The sequence below is a fragment of the Thalassophryne amazonica genome, chromosome 17 (assembly GCF_902500255.1).
Source record: "Thalassophryne amazonica chromosome 17, fThaAma1.1, whole genome shotgun sequence".
NCBI lineage: Eukaryota > Metazoa > Chordata > Actinopteri > Batrachoidiformes > Batrachoididae > Thalassophryne > Thalassophryne amazonica.
Window position 1 is genome coordinate 24248012 of NC_047119.1, and position 24908 is coordinate 24272919.

A 24908-nucleotide genomic window follows, 5' to 3' on the forward strand; every position below is an offset into this window, starting at 1 on the left:
AGAAATGAACATTCAATACACGAGCAACAGCTCTGGTTGACATTCCTGCTGTCAGCATGCCAATTGCACGCTCCCTCAAATCTTGTGACATCTGTGGCATTGTGCTCTGTGATAAAACTGCACCTTTCAGAATGGCCTTTTATTGTGGGCAGTCTAAGGCACACCTGTGCACTAATCATGGTGTCTAATCAGCTTCTTGATATGGCACACCTGTGAGGTGGGATGGATTATCTCAGCAAAGGAGAAGTGCTCACTATCACAGATTTAGACTGGTTTGTGAACAATATTTGAGGGAAATGGTGATATTGTGTATGTGGAAAAAGTTTTAGATCTTTGAGTTCATCTCATACAAAATGGGAGCAAAACCAAAAGTGTTGCGTTTATATTTTTGTTGCGTGTATGTTGAAACCCATTTCGCTCATGCACCTCCAGAAATAAAGTCATAACTTGAATGAAGGTTTCCAGGGGAGGGACAAAAAGATTTTGATGGAGGTGTGAGGATTTAAATAATATGTAAAACAATAAAAATTACAGCCCGAGATTCTTAGTAATAAGAAAAATCCATCCATCCATTTTCTATACCAATAACAATACAATATTATGGCAATTTCTAAGTAAAATATAATGACAAGCTCATCCTTATTTTGACTCTGAAAAAGCACCAGAAGCTATCTACAGACACACATAAATATTCAAATTTTTTCTTTGAAACCCCCTCCCACACCCTCACCCAGAGGTGAGACGAAGTCACTGTCGAGTCATTCTCAAGACATCAATCTGCAAGTTCCAAGTCAAGTCTCAAGTCAGCTTGTAAACAGCTGGTGGTCATTATGACTTGAGACTTGACTTGGGACTTGCAGATTCATGACTTGAGAGTGACTTGATGGTGACTTTGTCCCACCTCTGCCCTCACCCACTAATGCCTTTGCCGTTTAGTGTGGCCTCAAGAAAACATTTGCAGCTGTTGCTTTTTCATTCCAACTTCTACTTCCTTCTTTAATTAAATATCTGTTCAGTTTCTTTTTTTGATTTGTTTGTATATAAATGTGGTAGAGAAACTTAAATATGTATCAGCAGGGGTGGTGGCAAAGTGGTTAATGCGCTTGGATTCAGTTCAGAAGGTTCCGGGTTCAAATCCCACCCCTGCCACATTTCTCCATGTAATGTGGAGTTGCGTCAGGAAGGGCATCCGGCGTAAAACTTGTGCCAATTCAACATGCAGATCCACCTTGGATTTGCTGTAGCGACCCCAAGTGCAAACAAGGGAGCAGCCGAAGGGACTGACTTACATATTTAGAATGTAAGGTTAAAGGGAAACACCAACATTGCTTATTATTTGCCTTATTTTTAGAATTTATCTTTGGACAAAAACTATTTCACTTGGTCCAGTCATGAGGTGGAACACTAACACTGTCATGGGTTGTAAAGTGACACATAATGGTTTGGGGCAAGCTAAAACCAACAAAATAATTGCTTGTTGTCACAACCTAATTGGCAAAAAAAATGTCATTAAAAATGCTTGGTAAGGAATCTGGTCCTATTGTAAGCACAAGAATTGTCGCTCCTTAGGGACAATTGACTTGTCAGGACTTTGGCTCTGTCCCAGTTCAAGGGCAGCATACTTTTAAGGCTGCACCCTATAGGAAGATCTGGCCTACAGAGACGGCATTGGTCGGACCAACTGTTCTGAAATGAGAGGGTCTAGCACGGAGCATTTTGCTATTGCATCATTAGTCTCGGTGTATTTATATTATTTGAGTTAAATATGCACACGTGTCCATCCATAGTGGTCCCCTCCCAGCCAGCCGGCACTGTGATTGATGCTTTGGTGAGTTCAGTGGAGACAAAAAGCAGTTTACTTTGAGCGTTTTAATTTGCCCCACACCATTACATTGGATAGCTGTTTAGTCCATGACCATGTGAGTGTTCTAACTTGGTGTGGGGCCAATTTAAAATCATTTTTATCCTTAGTGAGAAGTTGATTCAATAAATGTCAAAAAATAAGGCCCAGGTTGAAAAAATACCACAGTTCCTCTTTAATGTGATGGTTCACATTGTATACATTGAAGGGTTTTTTTTTAAACCTCACATTCCTATTATTTTATTTTTAACAATTCCACATTCGGCACAATGCACTCAAAAGGGCTCCAGAGGGAACAATGAGCTCAGGCCTGCTTCCCTTTTTACCCAGTTAACAAAACCCACAGTCTTTAAAGTGTGAGTCACACCCTTTAAAGTCCTCGCCACAGGAGGAATGTAACCACTGTCTCTGTCACTCTCTTTTATTAGCCCAGGCCAGACCACTGGTCTGTCTGCCCCCCACTCCCACTGTTATCTGTGGGATTAAGGGCTTTCACCTCGCCTGGTCACACCGATATAAACAAAGTATCTGAAGACCTCCACCGACTCACACACACAGAGTCACACACCCCCTGCTGGGGACGGCAGTTAGGCAGAGGAGGAAACTGGGAATGAATGAGTTTCTGGCTAAATATTTACACTCAATTATATTATCCATCCATTAATTTTCTTTATGCTTTCCTGTCACGGGGGTGCCAGAGCCACTGTTGCTAGATACAGCTGATGAAATTCAAAACCACCCTATCTAGTAATTTTGGCCAGAGCCTATGCCAGCAAAAAGTGGGTGGAGGCTGGCATCCGGGACTGGACTAACCTTTTCCTTTGACATTCACAATTATGTCATTTCAGAGCAGTGTTTGTCAGTTTTTCTTTCTTGTTCGTAAGTTTAAAAAAAACAGGCTGTATATTTAAATGTTTTTTGGGTCATATTTTCACTCCAGACAAAAAAGAATTTAATCTGTGGTGAGGAGCTCGTTCTGAAAGACACAGTTCCCCGTCCTCATTTCTCTCCACTGCATGTAATCACATCCGGACCACCGTAGGGGGCACATAATTATTATTTGCCTTATTTTGAAGACATTAACAGTCAGACATTCCTCCGGTTGCCCGTAAATGTAACCCAGACTGGACAAACTAAGTAAGAAGTAATAAACATACTACCTTGTGACCAGTGTTGCCACAGTTACTTTGAAAAAGTAATCCAATTACTGATTACTCCTTGAAAAAGTAGCTTAGTTACTTTACTGATTACTCAATTGTAAAAGTAACTAAGTTAGATTACTAGTTACTTTCCCCAGCTGTCGACAACAACCCTCTGCCACCTCAACATGAGACTTGTTTTCCCAAAACTCACTTTATAGTCACCCTTTCTTGACTTCAATGAAAATAAATACTTGTTTTATAAAAAGTAAAATAAAGACCTCTTTCTTGACCTCATATTTAACTGTTGACAGCACTGTAACAGTAAAACTTGCAATTTCTAACCTACATTGTTGATAAATGTAACTATTAAATTCTTTCTAACATTTTTCAAACATTTAAATTCTCTCTAAACATTTTACTTGTCGAAATTATTATTATTATAAGTAGTATTAGTAGTTGTAGTAAAAAAAAAACCTTAAAAACTGGACCTTTAATCTAGGGGTGTTGTGGGGGGGGCACATCCTTGCCCCCATTCCATCTGGATTCGCCCCTGCTTTGGCGTTTGAGCACAAAGAATGGATAACATTTATTTATGCAGAAAACATGACCAGATTTACAGGTAAGAAAGTTTTATTGCGTTTTCACATCATGTGGTCCTCAGAAAGAGAGTTTAGGTGCATTTGAGTGGAAAATAGTGTTAGTTGTTGACGCGCCGCAGAGGATCAGCTGTTTCTAACGAGCAGATACGGAGCAGCTCAGCTCAGAATTCTAAATAAAGGAGAAAAAAAAGCATAAAAATGTCTTTGTAAAGCTCAGTGCAGGTGTGCTGTTGTCACCACGCTTTAAGAGGTGAGGACGAGTCGTAGCTGCTGCAGAAAACCACGGATGAAAAGCTCACAGCTCGCTTAAAGTGGGCAGTTCAGTCGAACCCCGACCTCCTGCCCACGGACCAAGTTTAATGCTGCTATCGACCCACAATGCAAAAATAATAGTAACGCACAGTGACTTGGAGAAGTAACTTTAATCTGATTACTGATTTGGAAAGATTAACGCGTTAGATTACTCGTTACTAAAAAAAAGTGGTTAGATTAGAGTAACACGTTACTAAATAATGCGTTACCGGCATCACTGCTTGTGACACAACCACAACTGATTATTCTTGACCTGAAGTGGCACATAGTAATCACGCAGAATATCGTCAATTTCCCCGAGGGATTCTTTCCAAGGGATCAAAAAAGTTCTATCTAATCTAATCTAATCTAATCTATCATCCTGCTGTTTGACACTGCTTCTGTCCATAGGACTCCGTAACCTTCCATATTTCAAAGTTCCTGTAATGATGATCATTAAAAATCTGATTGCCGTCATCACCTTTGTGTCTTTTGATTCTTTCAACTGTCCAAAAACAGTCAATAAGCCAGTAAGCATAGACATGACTGAGCCAGCCGTGCTAAGTGCTTCAAAGTCCCGTGTCCACACCTCGGCTGTCCTCTTCAGATCAATAACCCGATGTTACTTCCTCAACCAAACCTTCACAGTCACAATCATGGAAAAATGGCTCAAAATGCATGGCTTTCTCATGGATGTCAAGCATTGTACAAAAGGGGATCGGAAATTCGTCTGACTAAATAATAAATTAAATGAATGTTGACAAAGCAATGCATTCTGGGTTGATTTTTGCTATATTCAGTAGGGATAACTGACTTGCAATGCCTCAGTAGGCAGCAGCACCAGCTGATGGCTAGGAGGCTAAGGTAAGCGGCTTACTGTATAGTTTATTTACATTTAGTGAGGTAAACATGCATGTTTACCACGACAAGAATGTCTACAGAACACTTCTAATTACATTTTTGTCTCTGTAGTGGTGATAAAAAGAGTTTAAGTCTGTTATTAGCTTCCCCCGTGCAGTAACATTATATAGCCAGTTATCCACATCAGTATTTAGGTTATGAATCAATAAAGCCCCTTGGGAACAAGGGGAACAAATTAAATTTGTTCCCAAGTGAAAAAATGACCTGTAAAACATCAAAAATAGAGCCTATGTTGAAAAATGTTGTTCTGATTTAAGGAAATATGTAACACAAATAGCCATGTCTAAAATTATTTTATACAAATAACATATCCAACTTGATCATTATTTATTTATTTTTTTTCACTTTGAAAATTCTGCACATTGTGCCCGTTAAATATTTTCTTTCCATCTGAATAAGTGTGAATAAACTTAAAGCTTAAAAAGTTTGCAGGTCAGGTCTAGGAGCATGTACTGTGTAATGGAACTGACCTGAATGGCAACCACCCAGGTCATAGCTGATATTCCATCACAATGCAGGCAGTACACTGCATCTGAGTCTCCTGAAGTAATCAGTCATTCCAGTGGAACCAAGAATCCTCTGAAGAGACCAACTGCCAAAGGTATCCAGTTGTTACAGGTTACTGGTTAGCATCAAAGTCTCCCAACCATTTTGTAACACAGGAAGCACAAGCAACCTAAATCCTTGGAACTTTCATTCTCTTGCAAAGCTATCAGCCTCACACACCCCTGTAAAGCAACTTCATGACTCTATTAGCTGTTCCAAGACATCAGATGATTTCAAAATCCTAGGTCCCAGAGACATGAAAGTTACTGCTGACTGTGAGTCTTTCAGTACAAACTGATATAATTCTGATGGCTGAGCCAAGGAAGTTATTGAAAGCCTCGATCTCAGTCTTGATCCAGGACAATCACAAACCGAGACACCCTGACTCCTCACTAAGCACTCAAGTGCCACGATTAAGCTGTCCACAGATTCAACAAAGATCACAGCATCATCCACAGAATCAATGTCAGTTAAACATTTGCAGAGGACAAAGGCAGCTAAGACGCATAACACAGCAGCACCTAGACCATGGAAGCACTGAACAGAATTTAACCTTGTTTAAATAAGAATTTCTGAACTCAGAAATATGTACAGAATTGACATTTCGAGCCTTCACCTGGCTTTCACCATAGAGTGGTTAAACAGGTCTTCCTTTTGCTCAATGTAGAGGAGGGAGGAAGAAGAAGGGAGGGTGGCTGAGAAAGTAAATACTGTTTTGATCCAGAAAATGGAGCTAATGGGACATAGGTCCTTTTTATTTTTTTCAAAAACTATATGGATTTCATTCATATGTTTTTACGTCAGACATGCTTGAACCCTCGTGCGCATGCGTGAGTTTTTCCATGCCTGTCGGTGACGTCATTCGCCTGTGAGCACTCCTTGTGGGAGGAGTCGTCCAGCCCCTCGTCGGAATTCCTTTGTTTGAGAAGTTGCTGAGAGACTGGCGCTTTGTTTGATCAAAATTTTTTCTAAACCTGTGAGACACATCGAAGTGGACATGGTTCGAAAAATTAAGCTGGTTTTCAGTGAAAATGTTAATGGCTGATGAGAGATTTTGAGGTGACACTGTCGCTTTAAGGACTTCCCACAGTGCGAGACGTCGTGCAGCGCTCTCAGCCGCCGTCGTCAGCCTGTTTCAAGCTGAAAATGTCCACATTTCAGGCTCTATTGATCCAGGACGTCATGAGAGAACAGAGAAGTTTCAGAAGAAGTCGGTTTCAGCATTTTATCCGGATATTCCACTGTTAAAGGAGATTTTTTTAATGAAAGACGTGCGGACGGGTCCACGCGTCCGCTCGCAGCCGCCGCGACGCTCCACCACAGGAAAAACACCTCTGTTGGAAGCCTTAAGGACAAGTTGGAACATGTCCAGCTGTTAAACAATTTCTCATATACTCACTCCACTGAAAGCCATCAAAAGCCGCCTGGATTTTACAAATGGTTATCAACACGGAGGTGTTTTTCCTGTGCCGCCGCTCCGCGCCGGCTGCGTCCCGACGCGCGGACGCGTCCGCACGTCTTTCATTAAAAAAATCTCCTTTAACAGTGGAATATCCGGATAAAATGCTGAAACCGACTTCTTCTGAAACTTCTCTGTTCTCTCACGACGTCCTGGATCAATAGAGCCTGAAATGTGGAGGTTTTCAGCTTGAAACAGGCTGATGACGCCGCCTGAGAGCGCTGAGCGACGTCTCGCACTGCGGGAAGTCCTTAAAGCGACAGTGTCACCTCAAAATCTCTCATCAGCCGTTAAAATTTTCACTGAAAACCAGCTTAATTTTTCGAACCGTGTCCACTTCGATGTGTCTCACAGGTTTAGAAAAAATTTTGATCAAACAAAGCGCCAGTCTCTCAGCAACTTCTCAGACAAAGGAATCCCGACGAGGGGCTGGACGACTCCTCCCACAAGGAGTGCTCACAGGCGAATGACGTCACCGACAGGCATGGAAAAACTCACGCATGCGCACGAGGGTTCATGCATGTCTGACGTAAAAACATATGAATGAAATCCATATAGTTTTTGAAAAAAATAAAAAGGACCTATACTTTATGGACAGCCCTCGTGTGTATATATATATATATATATATATATATATATATATATATATGTATACGTAACAAGTAGACCTATGTTTAAACAATATTATTTAGATCTATGATATGATTGTACATGAAAAATCTGTATGCTAATTGACGTTTTGAGAACTTTGCATCACCTCATTGGAAATTTCGAACCCCCAACAGACAAAACACGACTAATCACTTATGTATCTTCTGAAGCACGTGAATCCAAGCTAGCGTTCTTTTTGAGTACTTTTTTCCTCAAACTTGGCACTCAGAAAACCTGGTGAGTATTTTCATTTTATAGACACTTGAGTCAACACGACCCCACTGTCACGCACTGTTATGATCCAGAAAATGGAGCTAGTGCGACATCTAGTGGCAGAAAAAATATTAGGGTTTATTTCACGATTTTCTTGGTTGACTCTCTGCCTTTCATATATATATATATATATATATATATATATATATATATTAGTAACAAGTAGACCTTATATATATATTAGTAACAAGTAGACCTATGTTTAAACTATATTATGTAGATCTATGATGTGATTGTACATGAAAAATCTCTGTATGCTAACCTTAACAACTTTACTGGCATTAAAATCATGGGAGTTTTGAGAATTTTGCATCACTTCATTGGAAATTTCAAACCACCAACAGACAGCACATGACTAAACACTTATGAATCTTCTGAAGCACTTGAATCCAAGTTAGCGTTCTTTTTTGAGTACTTTTTTTATCTCACAGTTGGCACTCAGAAAACCTGGCGAGTATTTTCATTTTGCAAATCCTAACTCGTGTCATTGACGCGTGTTTCTGTTATTCCTGTGCCGGCTGCATCCTCTTGTCATTCAAAGGGTCGAACCCTCTTGGGCTTTTGCGTAGATACTTGAGCCAACACGACCCCACTGTCACGTACTGTTATGATCCAGAAAATGGAGCTAGTGCAACATCTAGTGGCAGAAAAAATATTAGGGTTTATTTCACGATTTTCTTGGTTGACTCTCTGCCCTTCATATATATATATATATATATATATATATATATATATATATATATATATATTAGTAGCAAGTAGACCTATGTTTCAATCAATCAATCAATCAATTTTATTTATATAGCGCCAAATCACAACAAACAGTTGCCCCAAGGCGCTTTATATTGTAAGGCAAGGCCATACAATAATTACGTAAAAACCCCAATGGTCAAAACGACCCCCTGTGAGCAAGTACTTGGCGACAGTGGGAAGGAAAAACTCCCTTTTAACAGGAACCAGGCTCCAGCAGAACCAGGCTCAGGGAGGGGCAGTCTTCTGCTGGGACTGGTTGGGGCTGAGGGAGAGAACCAGGAAAAAGACATGCTGTGGAGGGGAGCAGAGATCAATCACTAATGATTAAATGCAGAGTGGTGCATACAGAGCAAATAGAGAAAGAAACACTCAGTGCATCATGGGAACCCCCAGCAGTCTAAGTTTATAGCAGCATAACTAAGGGATGGTTCAGGGTCACCTGATCCAGCCCTAACTATAAGCTTTAGCAAAAAGGAAAGTTTTAAGCCTAATCTTAAAAGTAGAGAGGGTGTCTGTCTCCCTGATCTGAATTGGGAGCTGGTTCCACAGGAGAGGCCTCCCATTCTACTCTTACAAACCCTAGGAACTACAAGTAAGCCTGCAGTCTGAGAGCGAAGCGCTCTATTGGGGTGATATGGTACTATGAGGTCCCTAAGATAAGATGGGACCTGATTATTCAAAACCTTATAAGTAAGAAGAAGAATTTTAAATTCTATACTAGAATTAACAGGAAGCCAATGAAGAGAGGCCAATATGGGTGAGATATGCTGTCTCCTTCTAGTCCCCGTTAGTACTCTAGCTGCAGCATTTTGAATTAACTGAAGGCTTTTCAGGGAACTTTTAGGACAACCTGATAATAATGAATTACAATAGTCCAGCCTAGAGGAAATAAATGCATGAATTAGTTTTTCAGCATCACTCTGAGACAAGACCTTTCTAATTTTAGAGATATTGCGTAAATGCAAAAAAGCAGTCCTACATATTTGTTTAATATGCGCTTTGAATGACATATCCTGATCAAAAATGACTCCAAGATTTCTCACAGTATTACTAGAGGTCAGGGTAATGCCATCCAGAGTAAGGATCTGGTTAGACACCATGTTTCTAAGATTTGTGGGGCCAAGTACAATAACTTCAGTTTTATCTGAGTTTAAAAGCAGGAAATTAGAGGTCATCCATGTCTTTATGTCTGTAAGACAATCCTGCAGTTTAGCTAATTGGTGTGTGTCCTCTGGCTTCATGGATAGATAAAGCTGGGTATCATCTGCGTAACAATGAAAATTTAAGCAATGCCGTCTAATAATACTGCCTAAGGGAAGCATGTATAAAGTGAATAAAATTGGTCCTAGCACAGAACCTTGTGGAACTCCATAATTAACCTTAGTCTGTGAAGAAGATTCCCCATTTACATGAACAAATTGTAATCTATTAGATAAATATGATTCAAACCACTGCAGCGCAGTGCCTTTAATACCTATGGCATGCTCTAATCTCTGTAATAAAATTTTATGGTCAACAGTATCAAAAGCAGCACTGAGGTCTAACGGAACAAGCACAGAGATGAGTCCACTGTCTGAGGCCATTAGAAGATCAGACCTTCACTAATGCTGTTTCTGTACTATGATGAATTCTAAAACCTGACTGAAACTCTTCAAATAGACCATTCCTCTGCAGATGATCAGTTAGCTGTTTTACAACTACCCTTTCAAGAATTTTTGAGAGAAAAGGAAGGTTGGAGATTGGCCTATAATTAGCTAAGATAGCTGGGTCAAGTGATGGCTTTTTAAGTAATGGTTTAATTACTGCCACCTTAAAAGCCTGTGGTACATAGCCAACTAATAAAGATAGATTGATCATATTTAAGATCGAAGCATTAAATAATGGTAGGGCTTCCATGAGCAGCCTGGTAGGAATGGGGTCTAATATACATGTTGATGGTTTGGAGGAAGTAACTAATGAAAATAACTCAGACAGAACAATCGGAGAGAAAGAGTCTAACCAAATACCGGCATCACTGAAAGCAGCCAAAGATAACGATACGTCTTTGGGATGGTTATGAGTAATTTTTTCTCTAATAGTTAAAATTTTATTAGCAAAGAAAGTCATGAAGTCATTACTAGTTAAAGTTAAAGGAATACTCGGCTCAATAGAGCTCTGACTCTTTGTTAGCCTGGCTACAGTGCTGAAAAGAAACCTGGGGTTGTTCTTATTTTCTTCAATTAGTGATGAGTAGTAAGATGTCCTAGCTTTACGGAGGGCTTTTTTATAGAGCAACAGACTCTTTTTCCAGGCTAAGTGAAGATCTTCTAAATTAGTGAGACGCCATTTCCTCTCCAACTTACGGGTTATCTGCTTTAAGCTGCGAGTTTGTGAGTTATACCACGGAGTCAGGCACTTCTGATTTAAAGCTCTCTTTTTCAGAGGAGCTACAGCATCCAAAGTTGTCTTCAATGAGGATGTAAAACTATTGACGAGATACTCTATCTCACTTACAGAGTTTAGGTAGCTACTCTGCACTGTGTTGGTATATGGCATTAGAGAACATAAAGAAGGAATCATATCCTTAAACCTAGTTACAGCGCTTTCTGAAAGACTTCTAGTGTTATTCCCCACTGCTGGGTAGTCCATCAGAGTAAATGTAAATGTTATTAAGAAATGATCAGACAGAAGGGAGTTTTCACGGAATACTGTTAAGTCTTCAATTTCCATACCATAAGTCAGAACAAGATCTAAGATATGATTAAAGTGTTGGGTGGACTCATTTACATTTTGAGCAAAGCCAATTGAGTCTAATAATAGATTAAATGCAGTGTTGAGGCTGTCATTCTCAGCATCTGTGTGGATGTTAAAATCGCCCACTATAATTATCTTATCTGAGCTAAGCACTAAGTCAGACAAAAGGTCTGAAAATTCACAGAGAAACTCACAGTAACGACCAGGTAGACGATAGATAATAACAAATAAAACTGGTTTTATTTGTTATTATGTTTAAACTATATTATGTAGATCTATGATGTGATTGGACATGAAAATCTCTGTATGCTAACCTTAACAACTTTACTGGCGTTAAAATCATGGGAGTTTTGAGAATTTTGCATCACTTCTTTGGAAATTTCAAACCCCCAACGGACAGAACATGACTAAACACTTATGAATCTTCTGAAGCACTTGAATCCAAGCTAGCGTTCTTTTTTGAGTACTTTTTTATCTCAAAGTTGGCACTCAGAAAACCTGGTGAGTATTTTCATTTCGCAAATCCTAACTCGTGTCATTCACGCATGTTTCAGTTATTCCTGTGCCGGCTGCATCCTCTTGTCATTCAAAGGATCGAACCCTCTTTGGCTTTTGCCTAGATACTTGAGTCAACACGACCCCACTGTCACGCACTGTTATGATCCAGAAAATGGAGCTAGTCCGACTTCTAGTGGCAGAAAAAATATTAGGGTTTATTTCACGATTTTCTTAGTTGACTCTCTGCCTTTCATATATATATAGATATATATATATCTATATATATATCTATATAGAGAGATATATAGATATATTAGTAACAAGTAGACCTATGTTTAAACTATATTATGTAGATCTATGATGTGATTGGACATGAAAAATCTCTGTATGCTAACCTTAACAACTTTACTGGCGTTAAAATCATGGGAGTTTTGAGAATTTTGCATCACTTCATTGGAAATTTCAAGCTCCCAACAGACAGAACATGACTAAACACTTATGAATCTTCTGAAGCACTTGAATCCAAGCTAGCGTTCTTTTTTGAGTACTTTTTTTTTATCTCAAAGTTGGCACTCAGAAAACCTGGCGAGTTTTTTCATTTCGCAAATCCTAACTTGTGTCATTCACGCGTGTTTCAGTTATTTCTGTGCCGGCTGCATCCTCTTGTCATTCAGAGCATCGAACCCAAGTGTCTAGGCAAAAGCCAAATAGCTTTTGCCTAGACACTTGAGTCAACATGACCTCACTGTCACGCACTATCACCCCCAGATTTGGCTTCATCATATTAATACCAGAACTGGAGAACAGGGAAGCAGGCGTGACGAGAAATATTCAACATCATCTTCACCAGCAAATTGGGAGCTAAAGCAGCAGCTGTTGGAGATGCACAGGCAGTTGATAGCTCTTTAAACACCTCAGGGACAATGAAATTAACATTTGCTTGACATCAGATGCCAAAAGCAGGAATCAAATTTTTCCGTCACTGCAAAAGCAGTGCACCACACCAATATGCTTGTTAACAAAGTTTGAAGGAAATTGGGAACACTGTCTACTCTGCCTGTCCATGACCCCCATCCAGCCAGTGGCACATCTGTGCATAGCTGATTGACAGCTTGGCCCAAAGCTCAGCGCCACATTTGGCCTCATTTGGTTGGATGCTCATGCAACAAAATTGACTTAGAAATTGCTGTACTTTGCATTTTGGAAATGGTTTGTTTCTTGCAGTGTTGCTGTGATTTGAGATCTGGTCCAACGCGATTTATTTTTCACCAAAATGTAGAGATGCTGAGTTTTTAAAGGCACGAGGAGCAGCTTGCAACCTTGAGGTGACCGTGATTGGGGGAATTTTAAATTGGTCTTGGCAGAGCACACTATTGTGAAAGTGGGCATGATTGATATATAGAGATTAATTTAAAAACGTAGATGGGGAAAATGATGGCTTACTCATCATTGTGAGTAACCCATCCAAGTGAAGTGCTTAGCGAATGAGGTATAGTACAATGAAGCATTGCCATCATTTATTCAGTACTGGCCATGAGGGAAATACCTGAAACTGTACATACGGCGCCTTTCAGTATTTCAGTTTTTGTGTGGGCTTGAAACAGATGTGTGCACACATGCCAAAAGACAGCAAATTAGCTGTCAGTTTTTCTCACAATGTGACCTCAAATACAAAGGAGATAAGGATCTTGGGGCAAGGACAGTGACGTGCACATGCACACATCTGCGCACTTCAACTGCTGTATCCAGTGACTACAAGCTGGAACATGAAGGATCATGAGGGACTCATGAAATGGGTAAATATGATTATTGCATGATGGTTTTCAACTGTCACATTGTAAACCATGATGTAACATGTGCAGCTCACTCCACAATTAATGGGACAGTGATACAATTTCTGTAATATTGCCTCTTTATGGCACCACAATGGAGATGAACCAAAACAATCACTCTGTGCTTGTACTTTAGACTTTCAGCTTTCATTAAAAGCAGTTTAACAACAATACTGCATTCATTATTTTGGCTTTACAGTCATTTATGTACGCATTCCCTACATTTTCAAACACCAGTTGGTAAAATTAAACACAAGTGAGGGAAGCCACCAAGATACACATTATAACTCTGAATGAGTTGAATGCTTCTGTGATTTGATTTGATTCGTATAACAATGTAAAAGCATTAATATACAGGGTAGCACAAAAAGCACCATATGCACTTGTTTCCATTGTGGCCCAATATGTAACACAGACAAAGTACAACAAAAGGTAACAATTATTAACCATTATTAACCAGATGGAGGTGCCTGGAACACCTCCCTAGGGAGGCGTCCAGGGAGCATCCTTACCAGATGCCTGGACCACCTCAGCTGACTCCTTTCAACGCAAAGGTTCAGCAGATCTACTCTGAGCTCCCCACAGATAACCAAGCTTCTCACCCTTTCTCTAAGGAAGACACCAGCCACCCTCCTGAGGAAACCCATTTCGGCCACTTGCACCTGCGATCTAGTTCTTTCGGTCATGACCCAACCCTCATGACCATAGGTGAGAGCTGGAACGAAGATTGACCAGTAGATCGAGAGTTTCACCTTTTGGCTCAGCTCCCTTCTCGTCACAACAGTAAGGTAGAGCGAAGGCAACATGGCCCCTGCTGTGCCGATTGTCAGGCCAATCTCACACTCCATTGTCCCCTCACTTGTGAACAAGACCCCAAGATACTTGAATTCCTTCACTTGGGGCAAGACTGCATTCCCTACCCAGAGTAGGCAATCCATCGGTTTCCTGCTGAGAACCATGGCCTCAGATTTAGAGGTGCTGATCCTCATCCCAGCTGCTTCACACTCAGCTGCAAACTGATCCAGTGAGTGTTGGAGGTCACAGACCGCTGAAGCCAACAGGACCACATCATCTGCAAAAAGCAGTGATGAGACCTTGAGCCCACCAAATTGAAAACCCTCCTCCCTGGATTATGCCTCGATATCCTGTCCATGAATAGCACAAACAGGATTGGTGAAAGGTGCAGACCTGGCGGAGGCCAACCCCCACCGGAAACAAGTCCAACTTACTGCTGAGGACCCAAACACAGCTCTCACTTTGTGAGTGCAGAGATTGGTTTGCCCTGAAAAGGGACCCTCTCACCCCATACTCCCGCGGCACCTCCCACAGTATCTCCCGGGGGGACCTGATCATACGCCTTCTCCAAGTCCACAAAACACATATAGACTAGATGGGCATACTCCCAAGCCCCCTCGGGGATCCTTGTGAGAGTGAAGAGCTGGTTGGTTGTTTCGCAACCAGGATGGAACCCACACTGTTCCTCTTCAATCAGAGGTTTGACTATCGAGCAAACCCTCCTTTCCTTTTTCTTTAAATCTAAAAATAGACAAAATGTGTTGGTGGTTTCCCTCATGTCTCATCTTCTTGCACAGTGTCTCAGTTCTTGAGAATGACCTCTTCTGGATAGTGGTCCAAGACATATTTGGGGATTTGGAACTGTTCATGTATCCATTCCCTGACTTGTCTTTGGAACACTGTATTAACAAAAAAAATCCTTATGTTTATTTTGTCCAAGTACTTAAAAAGTAAGGAAAGGAAATCCTTACCTTATTTATTACATGTCTGAAAGTATGTGAAAATCCCCAAGATATTCTCTTCAAACATTTTGCATTCATTTATAAGAAAAGGGCAGCACAGTGGATTAGTGGTTAGCACTGTTGCCATTCTAAGTGGAGTTTTCACGTTCTCCCCATGTTTGCGTGGGTTCCCCTCGTGTGCTCCGGTTTCCTCTCACCTATGAAGACATTCAAGTCTCTGAACTGACCGTAGTTGTGCCTGCGTGTGTGGATGTGTTTATCTATATGTGGGTTAGGCTGCAGCTCCCCCATGACACTTGATTGGAGTCAGCGGGTATAGGAACTGAATGACTGAATTAATGGTCATCAAGTCACATTTAAAGAACAGAAATATGCGTTAGGGTTATGGTCACGAAAAACAAGACATTCTTGTTTTCAGTGCCACACTCTAAAAAAGTGATGTCTCAAGGAGAAAAAAAAATGATGTAACAATTTGCATAATTTTTTTAAAGTCATTTCAACTTAACTAGAGAAGTCTTGTGGCATTAATTCAGTTGAAAGTTGAAATAACTAAGTAGAAATAACTGTTAAAAATCTATGCAAATTTACATCAATTTTTCTCGTTGAGACAGCAGTTCCTTATTTAGAGTGTAGTTGGAGAATATATGAGGTCTGTTAGAAAAGTATCGGACCTATTTATTTTTTTGCAAAAACCTGATGGATTTGAATCACATTTGCTTGCATGAGCAAACCTTGAACCTTCATGCGCATGCGTGAATTTTTTCACACCTGTCGATTGCGCCATTTGCTGGTAAGCAGCCTTTGTGTGGGACGTGTGTAGGGCGCTCGGTGGATTTTCATTGCAAGGAAAAAGACGGAACGACTGGAGCAGTGCCACATCATATTTTGCCAGAAACTGGGCGACAGCCAGGTGGAAACCATTCGGATGATTCAGACGGCTTTCGGTGACGAAATGGGCATCACACAGATTAAGGAGCGGTACAACCGGTTTAAAGACGTCCACACAACGGTGGAGAGCGAGCCACGCTCCGGTCGGCCATCAACATGCTGAAATGCCCGGATCATTTCCAAAGTGAACACTGTGGAGATGCGGGGCCGTGGTGTGACTATCCGAGAAATTGCGGAACAGGTGGACATCAGCACTTTTTCGACACATTCCACTGTGACAGAAGATTTGGCCATGAAAAGAGTGGCGGTGAAATTCATGCCGAAGCTGCTAACGGCGGAGCGAAAGCAACTTCATGTTGAAGTCTCACAGGACATGTTGTGACATGCCCACCTCTTCCACAATTTCTCGGATAGTCACACAACTGAAAAGCCACCGAAAGCCATCTGAATCATCTGAATAGTTTCCACCTGGCTGTATGATTCGGCGCTGCTCCAGTCGTTCCGCCATTTTCCTTGCAATGAAAATCCACCGAGCGCACTATGCATGTCCTCACACAAAGGCTGCTTACCAGCAAATGACGCAATCAACAGGCGTGAAAAAATTCATGCATGCGCATGAAGGTTCAAGGTTGGCTGATGCAAGCACACGTGATTCAAATTCATCAGGTTTTTGCAAAAAATAAAAAGGTCTGATACTTTTCTAACAGACCTATATTTGTACAATTTGTTTTTTTTTTTTTGTTTTTTTTTATTCAATTTCTTGAATTAAAGCTGAGACTCTAAACTGCAAGCACATTTGTTTCTAGCCCACTGTAATGGTGTACAAAGACAAAGAAAACATGTTACTGTCCCAATAATTATGATGCTAACTATGCTGTTATCTTGCAAAGAAGAAGGTGGATGAATAAATGAATGGATGGTAAAGATTAAAATTTAAAGACTGTAATGACAATTTTGTAAGAGCAAGGCTGTAACAAATTGGAGCCAGCAGGAAGAAGCACCCAATAAAGGTACCCTACGTGCACCTGCATCACTGATCAAGTATACTGTTAAACCAAACACTCCATTTTAATACAATAATAAAGTTAATGTAACTCAAACTTTGAAAAAAGTTACAGTCACTCATTTCCATTAATTAAACTGACTCAAAAATGAATTGTTGTCATAACAACTCAGTTCCTTTAAGTGCATTTAAAGTTTTGGGGCATTTAAGTGTTGGTGATGTATTTCCAGTGCATTCCATGAACTCATTTTAATAGAGTTTATGTAAGGGAGGCCAGCAGGTGTCACTGTGCATATGTAGTTAGTAAACCTCACTCCCAACAGCTCAAAAGAATTCTCTGGTCGCAAGGCCAGAACCCTGGGTTTTAGCCTTCTGGTTAGAGAGTCCGACTTCCATGCCAGAGATCATGAGTTCGCGTTACGAGGGGAGCGAATGGGTGGAGTTATAACAAAACCACGCAGAGTCAACAAGTAAACCAAAAAATGCATCAAAAATCTAATCCAAAATGTAATGCAATTTTTTTAGGCAGAAATTTGTCACTTTTTTATTGAAAAACATAAATTAGATTTGCATAAGTTTAATTAACTATAAATTGTTAAGTTACTAGAACTTTATTACATTTTTGAAAATTATTTTATTTAGGTTGGCAAACTCAAATGGTTCAAGGCAAATGGTTTCCTCAAATGCTTTGAGTTCAAATAACTCATTGAGTTTTACAGTGTAGAGTATCATCCACCTAGATGATGACATCCACACGCCTAGAACACTGGAGGCACAATTCCTTCAAATCAAAGCTAAAGCAATGCCAGAACATCTAAATACCATGTACAAGTGAACCGCAATAATGAATGTTTGATTTTACATTTAATTTGATTTAGAAATCCCTAAGTTTAAGTACAAAAGGGTCTAAAATGTGTTCCCTCTAATTAGGTACATGTAGCACACAGTCATCTTTCGTGACCTACAACAGATATTAACATAGAATGTCTTTTTAACATTTATGAGCTTAACTGGTTGACCTTTCCACTACATTAGGCTTTAATAAAGCATTAATTAAGAGTCCCTTTAGGCTCTCTGAGTTTGCCCGTTAGAGGGTTCCTAAATATGCCTCTTATCAGCCATCAAGGAGCTACTTCTTTATAATCTGAGACACATAAAATTGCTCAACGGAAAAAAAAAAAAATAAACATTAAAAAGATTTTTCGACAAAACAAGCATAAATTGCAAGTTTTTTTTAGCTGTTAATTGGAAAGATCATTTACGTTTACACCTTTCTAATATATTGGTGTTAAAGTAGTTTCACAGATGATCAAGTGCTAATGGCCTGATACAGAGCATTTAGCTGTGAATTTTTTATAACAAATTACTGATATGAGTAACGTTCCAGAAAGGAGTAGTTTCCATATTTAGTGAGCCAAGCTATTTTGCTCAATAAACCCTCTTGTGCTTGACGCATTGGCGGCACTCTGATCCCTTTGTCCATCAGATAGACAGAGCATTTTCAGACTAATGCAACTGGACCCTCGCTAAAGACAGCAAATAGCTCTGCCGGCTGGATGACAGCAGCTGAGAACAATACTTTATGTTGACATCACTTGCAACGGGGATCTATTTTGGGTTTCTTCCTTTTATAGTGTGCAGCTGGGAATTGTTATCTGGTTCCCCAAACAAAGCACGTATAAAGCCATGGCAGAACCTGTGGCTAGCCGTGCTTGGGTACTACTTCCAGACTCTTAGTTGCCTGTTTCTCAGCTCACCTCTGAAATCCATAGCATTATGCCCCCAAAGAAGATCGAGCCCAAGAAGCCAGAGCCCAAAAAGCCAGAGGTGAAGAAGGATGCGGCTCCAGTGAGTAAGCCGGCACCGCCTCCGGAACCAGAGCCCCAAGTTCCCAAGGAACCAGACTTTGACCCCAAGAGCATCACTCTTGAGTACACCTCTGAGCAGATCGAGGAGTTCAAGGAGGCGTTCACCTTGTTTGACCGCACACCCACTGGAGAGATGAAGATTACGTACGGCCAGTGCGGGGATGTGATGCGGGCTTTGGGCCAGAACCCTACAAATGCAGATGTGCTGAAGGTACTCGGGAAACCACGACCAGAGGACATGAGCACCAAAATGGTGGACTTTGAGACCTTCTTGCCGATGCTGCAACACATCTCGCGAGCAAAAGACAAAGGCAACTTTGAAGATTTTGTGGAGGGGCTCCGGGTTTTTGACAAAGAAGGGAACGGCACCATCATGGGAGCGGAGCTGCGTCACGTGCTGGCTACGCTGGGAGAGAGGATGACCGAAGACGAAGTCGACAGACTGATGTCGGGGCAGGAGGACGCCAACGGGTGCATTAACTACGCCTCCTTTGTAAAGCATATTCTCTCCGGGTGAATCGGACATTAAAAATAAAGACTTCACTGATATAATCGCATTCTGGATACTTGTTGAATGATTGTCATTTTAGTGACGAGCATCTCACTGTGCATGAAATTATTCTGAAGCTGTCACCGGTGAACAATCAGTGAAAGAATGTTGCCTGTAAAACCCCATGATTTGTTTTTGTAAACTCTCTGAAATTTAATGAAATGCCAAAGAGAAAATATGGACAGCCATTAACAAGGAGACATTACAAATAAAATGTCATTGCAAACAGCCTCACAAGATATCATTTAAAAAGTCAGCATGCATGTTGAAGTGGGAAATTCAAGCAAAATTGCTTAATAAATTCCTAATATAACTGTTAAACTCTAAACGGCGACTGTGTGAATGATGGTCAAAGTATTGCTGAAAAAAAATGTAACTTTGGTTCCATTTCAAAATAGATTGTGCCTGATTTGTCTTGGCATGAAGAATGAATGAGAGATTGTGCTTGTCAGTGAGCGACAGCTGCTGTGAGTGCATGAAGATATAACACACACACACACACACACAGTTCCCCGCGCAAAGATTTGTCCTTCTCATGGCTTTGTGCATACTTCTTATTGCACCACATCTTACAAATATATGGAATTTTTATTTCTACGAAAAGAAAAAAAACCTCTGCACAAAATGGGGAAGGGGCAATCTTATGCCAGGGCTACAAGTTAAATCCATCAATTTGATGGGCCAACATTCATCTCGACAACGTTAGTGTTTTCCAAATCCAACTTAATGGAAACCAAACATACACTGAAAAAAGAAGCAACTTAAGAAAGCATTACAATTGGTAAAACCTGGAGGAATTAAGTTGATTGAACTTACGTTAGCAAGTTAGATCAACCATACTTACAAACTTAAGTTCAAACAACTTAATTCATTCAGGTTTTGGTAGATCTGTCACAATAATAGTCTTCCAAGAAATGTGACTTTAATTAATATTACTGCTACTACTACTACTACTACTACTATGTACTACTACTACTACTACTACTACTAATAATAATAATAATAATAATAAAAATAATAATAAAATCAACACAATTAATATTATTTCTGATATTACATAATTTATATACGTATTATTATTATTATTATTTTCCATCAATTTTCTATACCAACTTACTCCAATTAAGGGTCATGGGGTGGAGCCTATACCAGCAGTCACAGGGCATGGGGTGGGGTACACCCTGGACGGAATACCAATCTGTCACAGGGCATATTATTATTATTATTATTATTATTATTTATAGCACTTTAAGACCTCTGTGTGAATGAGAGCATGAATGTGTTTGTCTGGCTATATAGAGATAGACTGACAGCCAGGGTGTACCCTGCCTCCAGCTACTCCCCACACACACACACACACAAACACACACCCATAACCCTGAATTGGAATGAAAGGGTATAGAAAATTATTTATTGAATTAATGACTATTGCACCTTAAAAGCATCAAAGTGCTGAACACCAACCTGAAACATTCCCATCAAAAGCAGTTTGGTTAGTCTGGCTTTAGCTGAGAGCCTAGAACTTGGTGCATTCATTTATGTGTGGGTGCATTTGTTTATTGTGCACTGCAAACGTGATTAGCAATAAAATAGAGAAACAAACAGAAACCCAGGACATAGGTTTGGTACCTTTCCCAAGACACAAAAATAAGTAAATGGATTCATTTATTTTCTGCCACTTCTGTTTCTGGGTCATGGTGGCAGTAGACCAAGCAGCTCATTGCACACTTCCATATGTACCTCTGTCTGGGGGATCCCGGGGTGTTCCCAAACCATGTGAGAAGTATTATCCCTCCAGCATGTCCTGGGGCTTCCTCGTGTCCTCCCCCAATTTGGATGTGCCTGGAAGACATCCCTAGGGAGAGGATCAGGGGGCATCCTCATCAAATGCCTGAAACACCTCAGATGACTCCATTCGATGCAAAGAAGCAACTCTCTCTTCACCACAACAGCAAATTATTAGCTAAAAACATCATAATATGCCATTCACACAAACACAGGATCTACAAATTCCACCCTCCATATATCAATCAATTTCAATCAATTTTATTTATATAGCGCCAAATAATTAAAAATAAAAATAATTACGTAAAACCCCCAACGGTCAAAACGACCCCCTGTGAGCAAGCACTTGGCGACAGTGGGAAGGAAAAACTCCCTTTTAACAGGAAGAAACCTCCAGCAGAACCAGGCTCAGGGAGGGGCAGTCTTCTGCTGGGACTGGTTGGGGCTGAGGGAGAGAACCAGGAAAAAGACATGCTGTGGAGGGGAGTAGAGATCAATCACTAATGATTAAATGCAGAGTGGTGCATACAGAGCAAAAAGAGAAAGAAACACTCAGTGCATCATGGGAACCCCCCAGCAGTCTAAGTCTATAGCAGCATAACTAAGGGATGGTTCAGGGTCACCTGATCCAGCCCTAACTATAAGCTTTAGCAAAAAGGAAAGTTTTAAGCCTAATCTTAAAAGTAGAGAGGGTGTCTGTCTCCCTGATCCCAATTGGGAGCTGGTTCCACAGGAGAGGAGCCTGAAAGCTGAAGGCTCTGCCTCCCATTCTACTCTTACAAACCCTAGGAACTACAAGTAAGCCTGCAGTCTGAGAGCGAAGCGCTCTATTGGGGTGATATGGTACTATGAGGTCCCTAAGATAAGATGGGACCTGATTATTCAAAACCTTATAAGTAAGAAGAAGAATTTTAAATTCTATTCTAGAATTAACAGGAAGCCAATGAAGAGAGGCCAATATGGGTGAGATATGCTCTCTCCTTCTAGTCCCCGTTAGTACTCTACCTGCAGCATTTTGAATTAACTGAAGGCTTTTCAGGGAACTTTTAGGACAACCTGATAATAATGAATTACAATAGTTCAGCCTAGAGGAAATAAATGCATGAATTAGTTTTTCAGCATCACTCTGAGACAAGACCTTTCTAATTTTAGAGATATTGCGTAAATGCAAAAAAGCAGTCCTACATATTTGTTTAATATGCGCTTTGAATGACATATCCTGATCAAAAATGACTCCAAGATTTCTCACAGTATTACTAGAGGTCAGGGTAATGCCATCCAGAGTAACGATCTGCTTAGACACCATGTTTCTAAGATTTGTGGGGCCAAGTACAATAACTTCAGTTTTATCTGAGTTTAAAAGCAGGAAATTAGAGGTCATCCATGTCGTTATGTCTGTAAGACAATCCTGCAGTTTAGCTAATTGGTGTGTGTCCTCTGGCTTCATGGATAGATAAAGCTGGGTATCATCTGCGTAACAATGAAAATTTAAGCAATGCCGTCTAATAACACTGCCTAAGGGAAGCATGTATAAAGTGAATAAAATTGGTCCTAGCACAGATGTTATGTGTTGGATGCAGGATGGAGAACCGACCAGCGTTTGAAGGACCCAGTATGAAATAAGCAGAGCACGGTACAAAGGATAACAGAATTTAATAAACATAACAGTGACATGCTAAAGTATAACAAATGAGTGCGCGGACTGGCGAGGTGGGTATATGGTGCGCTCCCAGCTGCACAAATGGTCCAGAGCCAGAAACAGTTCGGACCCAAGGACCCCGCCGACACCCCCCAGGTGGCCACGACAAACAGAGTCTGTGAAAGAAGAAATCATCATGTGAGTCCACACTCCACACACAGAGAGACCGCTCAAAGGTGTACACAAACAGCAAACACTTCCTGGCTTAATCACTAATCAGCTTCCCACCCTGCAGGCATGGAACACCCCGTTCACATTACTCACTGCAGTGGAAGCTGATTAAACGACTAACATAACAGCTCAATATAATAAGGTGTGAGGGACACCACATTTACTGACTGTACAAATGTTAGTCACAAAACCTGACATACCTCAGGAAGTGTGCTGACGAGCGTGAGACCTCACCCCCTCATCTTTCACAGACCATGGCATCAAACCTGGACGTTCTCTGCATCCATAACGATGAGATGGCTCTCAAGACGATGATCTCACCCGTCTGGTCACAAGGTCGAGTCTCTGGCAAATACACACTGTGTACTCCAGACTTAAATGCCACCATGCTCCAATCCGTGTAGATGCACCACAGCTGTGAGTCCTGACGAGCTGCACATGATCAGCCTCAGGTGATCAGGGTGAGGTCCTGATAAATCAGCCACACAGCCACTCAGTCCTAAAAGCGTGCCACCTGGAAGGAAAAACAAAAGACAGAACAGAAGACAGAAACAAAAGGCAGCCAGGCACGCCAGGCACCCCAGCCACAACAACAGAACCTTGTGGAACTCCATAATTAACCTTAGTTTGTGAAGAAGATTCCCCATTTACATGAACAAATTGTAATCTATTAGATAAATATGATTCAAACCACCGCAGCACAGTGCCTTTAATACCTATGGCATGCTCTAATCTCTGTAATAAAATTTTATGGTCAACAGTATCAAAAGCAGCACTGAGGTCTAACAGAACAAGCACAGAGATGAGTCCACTGTCTGAGGCCATAAGAAGATCATTTGTAACCTTCACTAATGCTGTTTCTGTACTATGATGAATTCTAAAACCTGACTGAAACTCTTCAAATAGACCATTCCTCTGCAGATGATCAGTTAGCTGTTTTACAACTACCCTTTCAAGAATTTTTGAGAGAAAAGGAAGGTTGGAGATTGGCCTATAATTAGCTAAGATAGCTGGGTCAAGTGATGGCTTTTAAAGTAATGGTTTAATTACTGCCACCTTAAAAGCCTGTGGTACATAGCCAACTAATAAAGATAGATTGATCATATTTAAGATCGAAGCATTAAATAATGGTAGGGCTTCCTTGAGCAGCCTGGTAGGAATGGGGTCTAATAGACATGTTGATGGTTTGGAGGAAGTAACTAATGAAAATAACTCAGACAGAACAATCTGAGAGAAAGAGTCTAACCAAATACCGGCATCACTGAAAGCAGACAAAGATAACGATATGTCTTTGGGATGGTTATGAGTTATTTTTTCTCTAATAGTTAAAATTTTATTAGCAAAGAAAGTCATGAAGTCATTACTAGTTAAAGTTAAAGGAATACTCGGCTCAATAGAGCTCTGACTCTTTGTCAGCCTGGCTACAGTGCTGAAAAGAAACCTGAGGTTGTTCTTATTTTCTTCAATTAGTGATGAGTAGTAAGATGTCCTAGCTTTACGGAGGGCTTTTTTATAGAGCAACAGACTCTTTTTCCAGGCTAAGTGAAGATCATCTAAATTAGTGAGACACCATTTCCTCTCCAACTTACGGGTTATCTGCTTTAAGCTGCGAGTTTGTGAGTTATACC

The 24908-nt window shown here is 40.6% G+C and overlaps 1 protein-coding gene across 1 annotated transcript; it reads left to right on the top strand.

Moving 5' to 3' along the window:
• The first annotated feature begins 18916 nt into the window (after window positions 1-18916).
• LOC117529883 (myosin light chain 4-like) lies at window positions 18917-19855 on the top strand. The gene has a single exon (XM_034192771.1). It carries the CDS (start codon window positions 18984-18986, stop codon window positions 19590-19592), a length of 609 nt encoding a protein of 202 aa, XP_034048662.1. The 5' UTR covers window positions 18917-18983; the 3' UTR covers window positions 19593-19855.
• Window positions 19856-24908: the final 5053 nt, after the last annotated feature.

What these genes read in the sequence shown, in the direction of transcription:
- LOC117529883 (XM_034192771.1), top strand. Translation starts at nt 18,984, where the DNA reads ATGCCCCCAAAGAAGATCGAGCCCAAGAAGCCAGAGCCCAAAAAGCCA.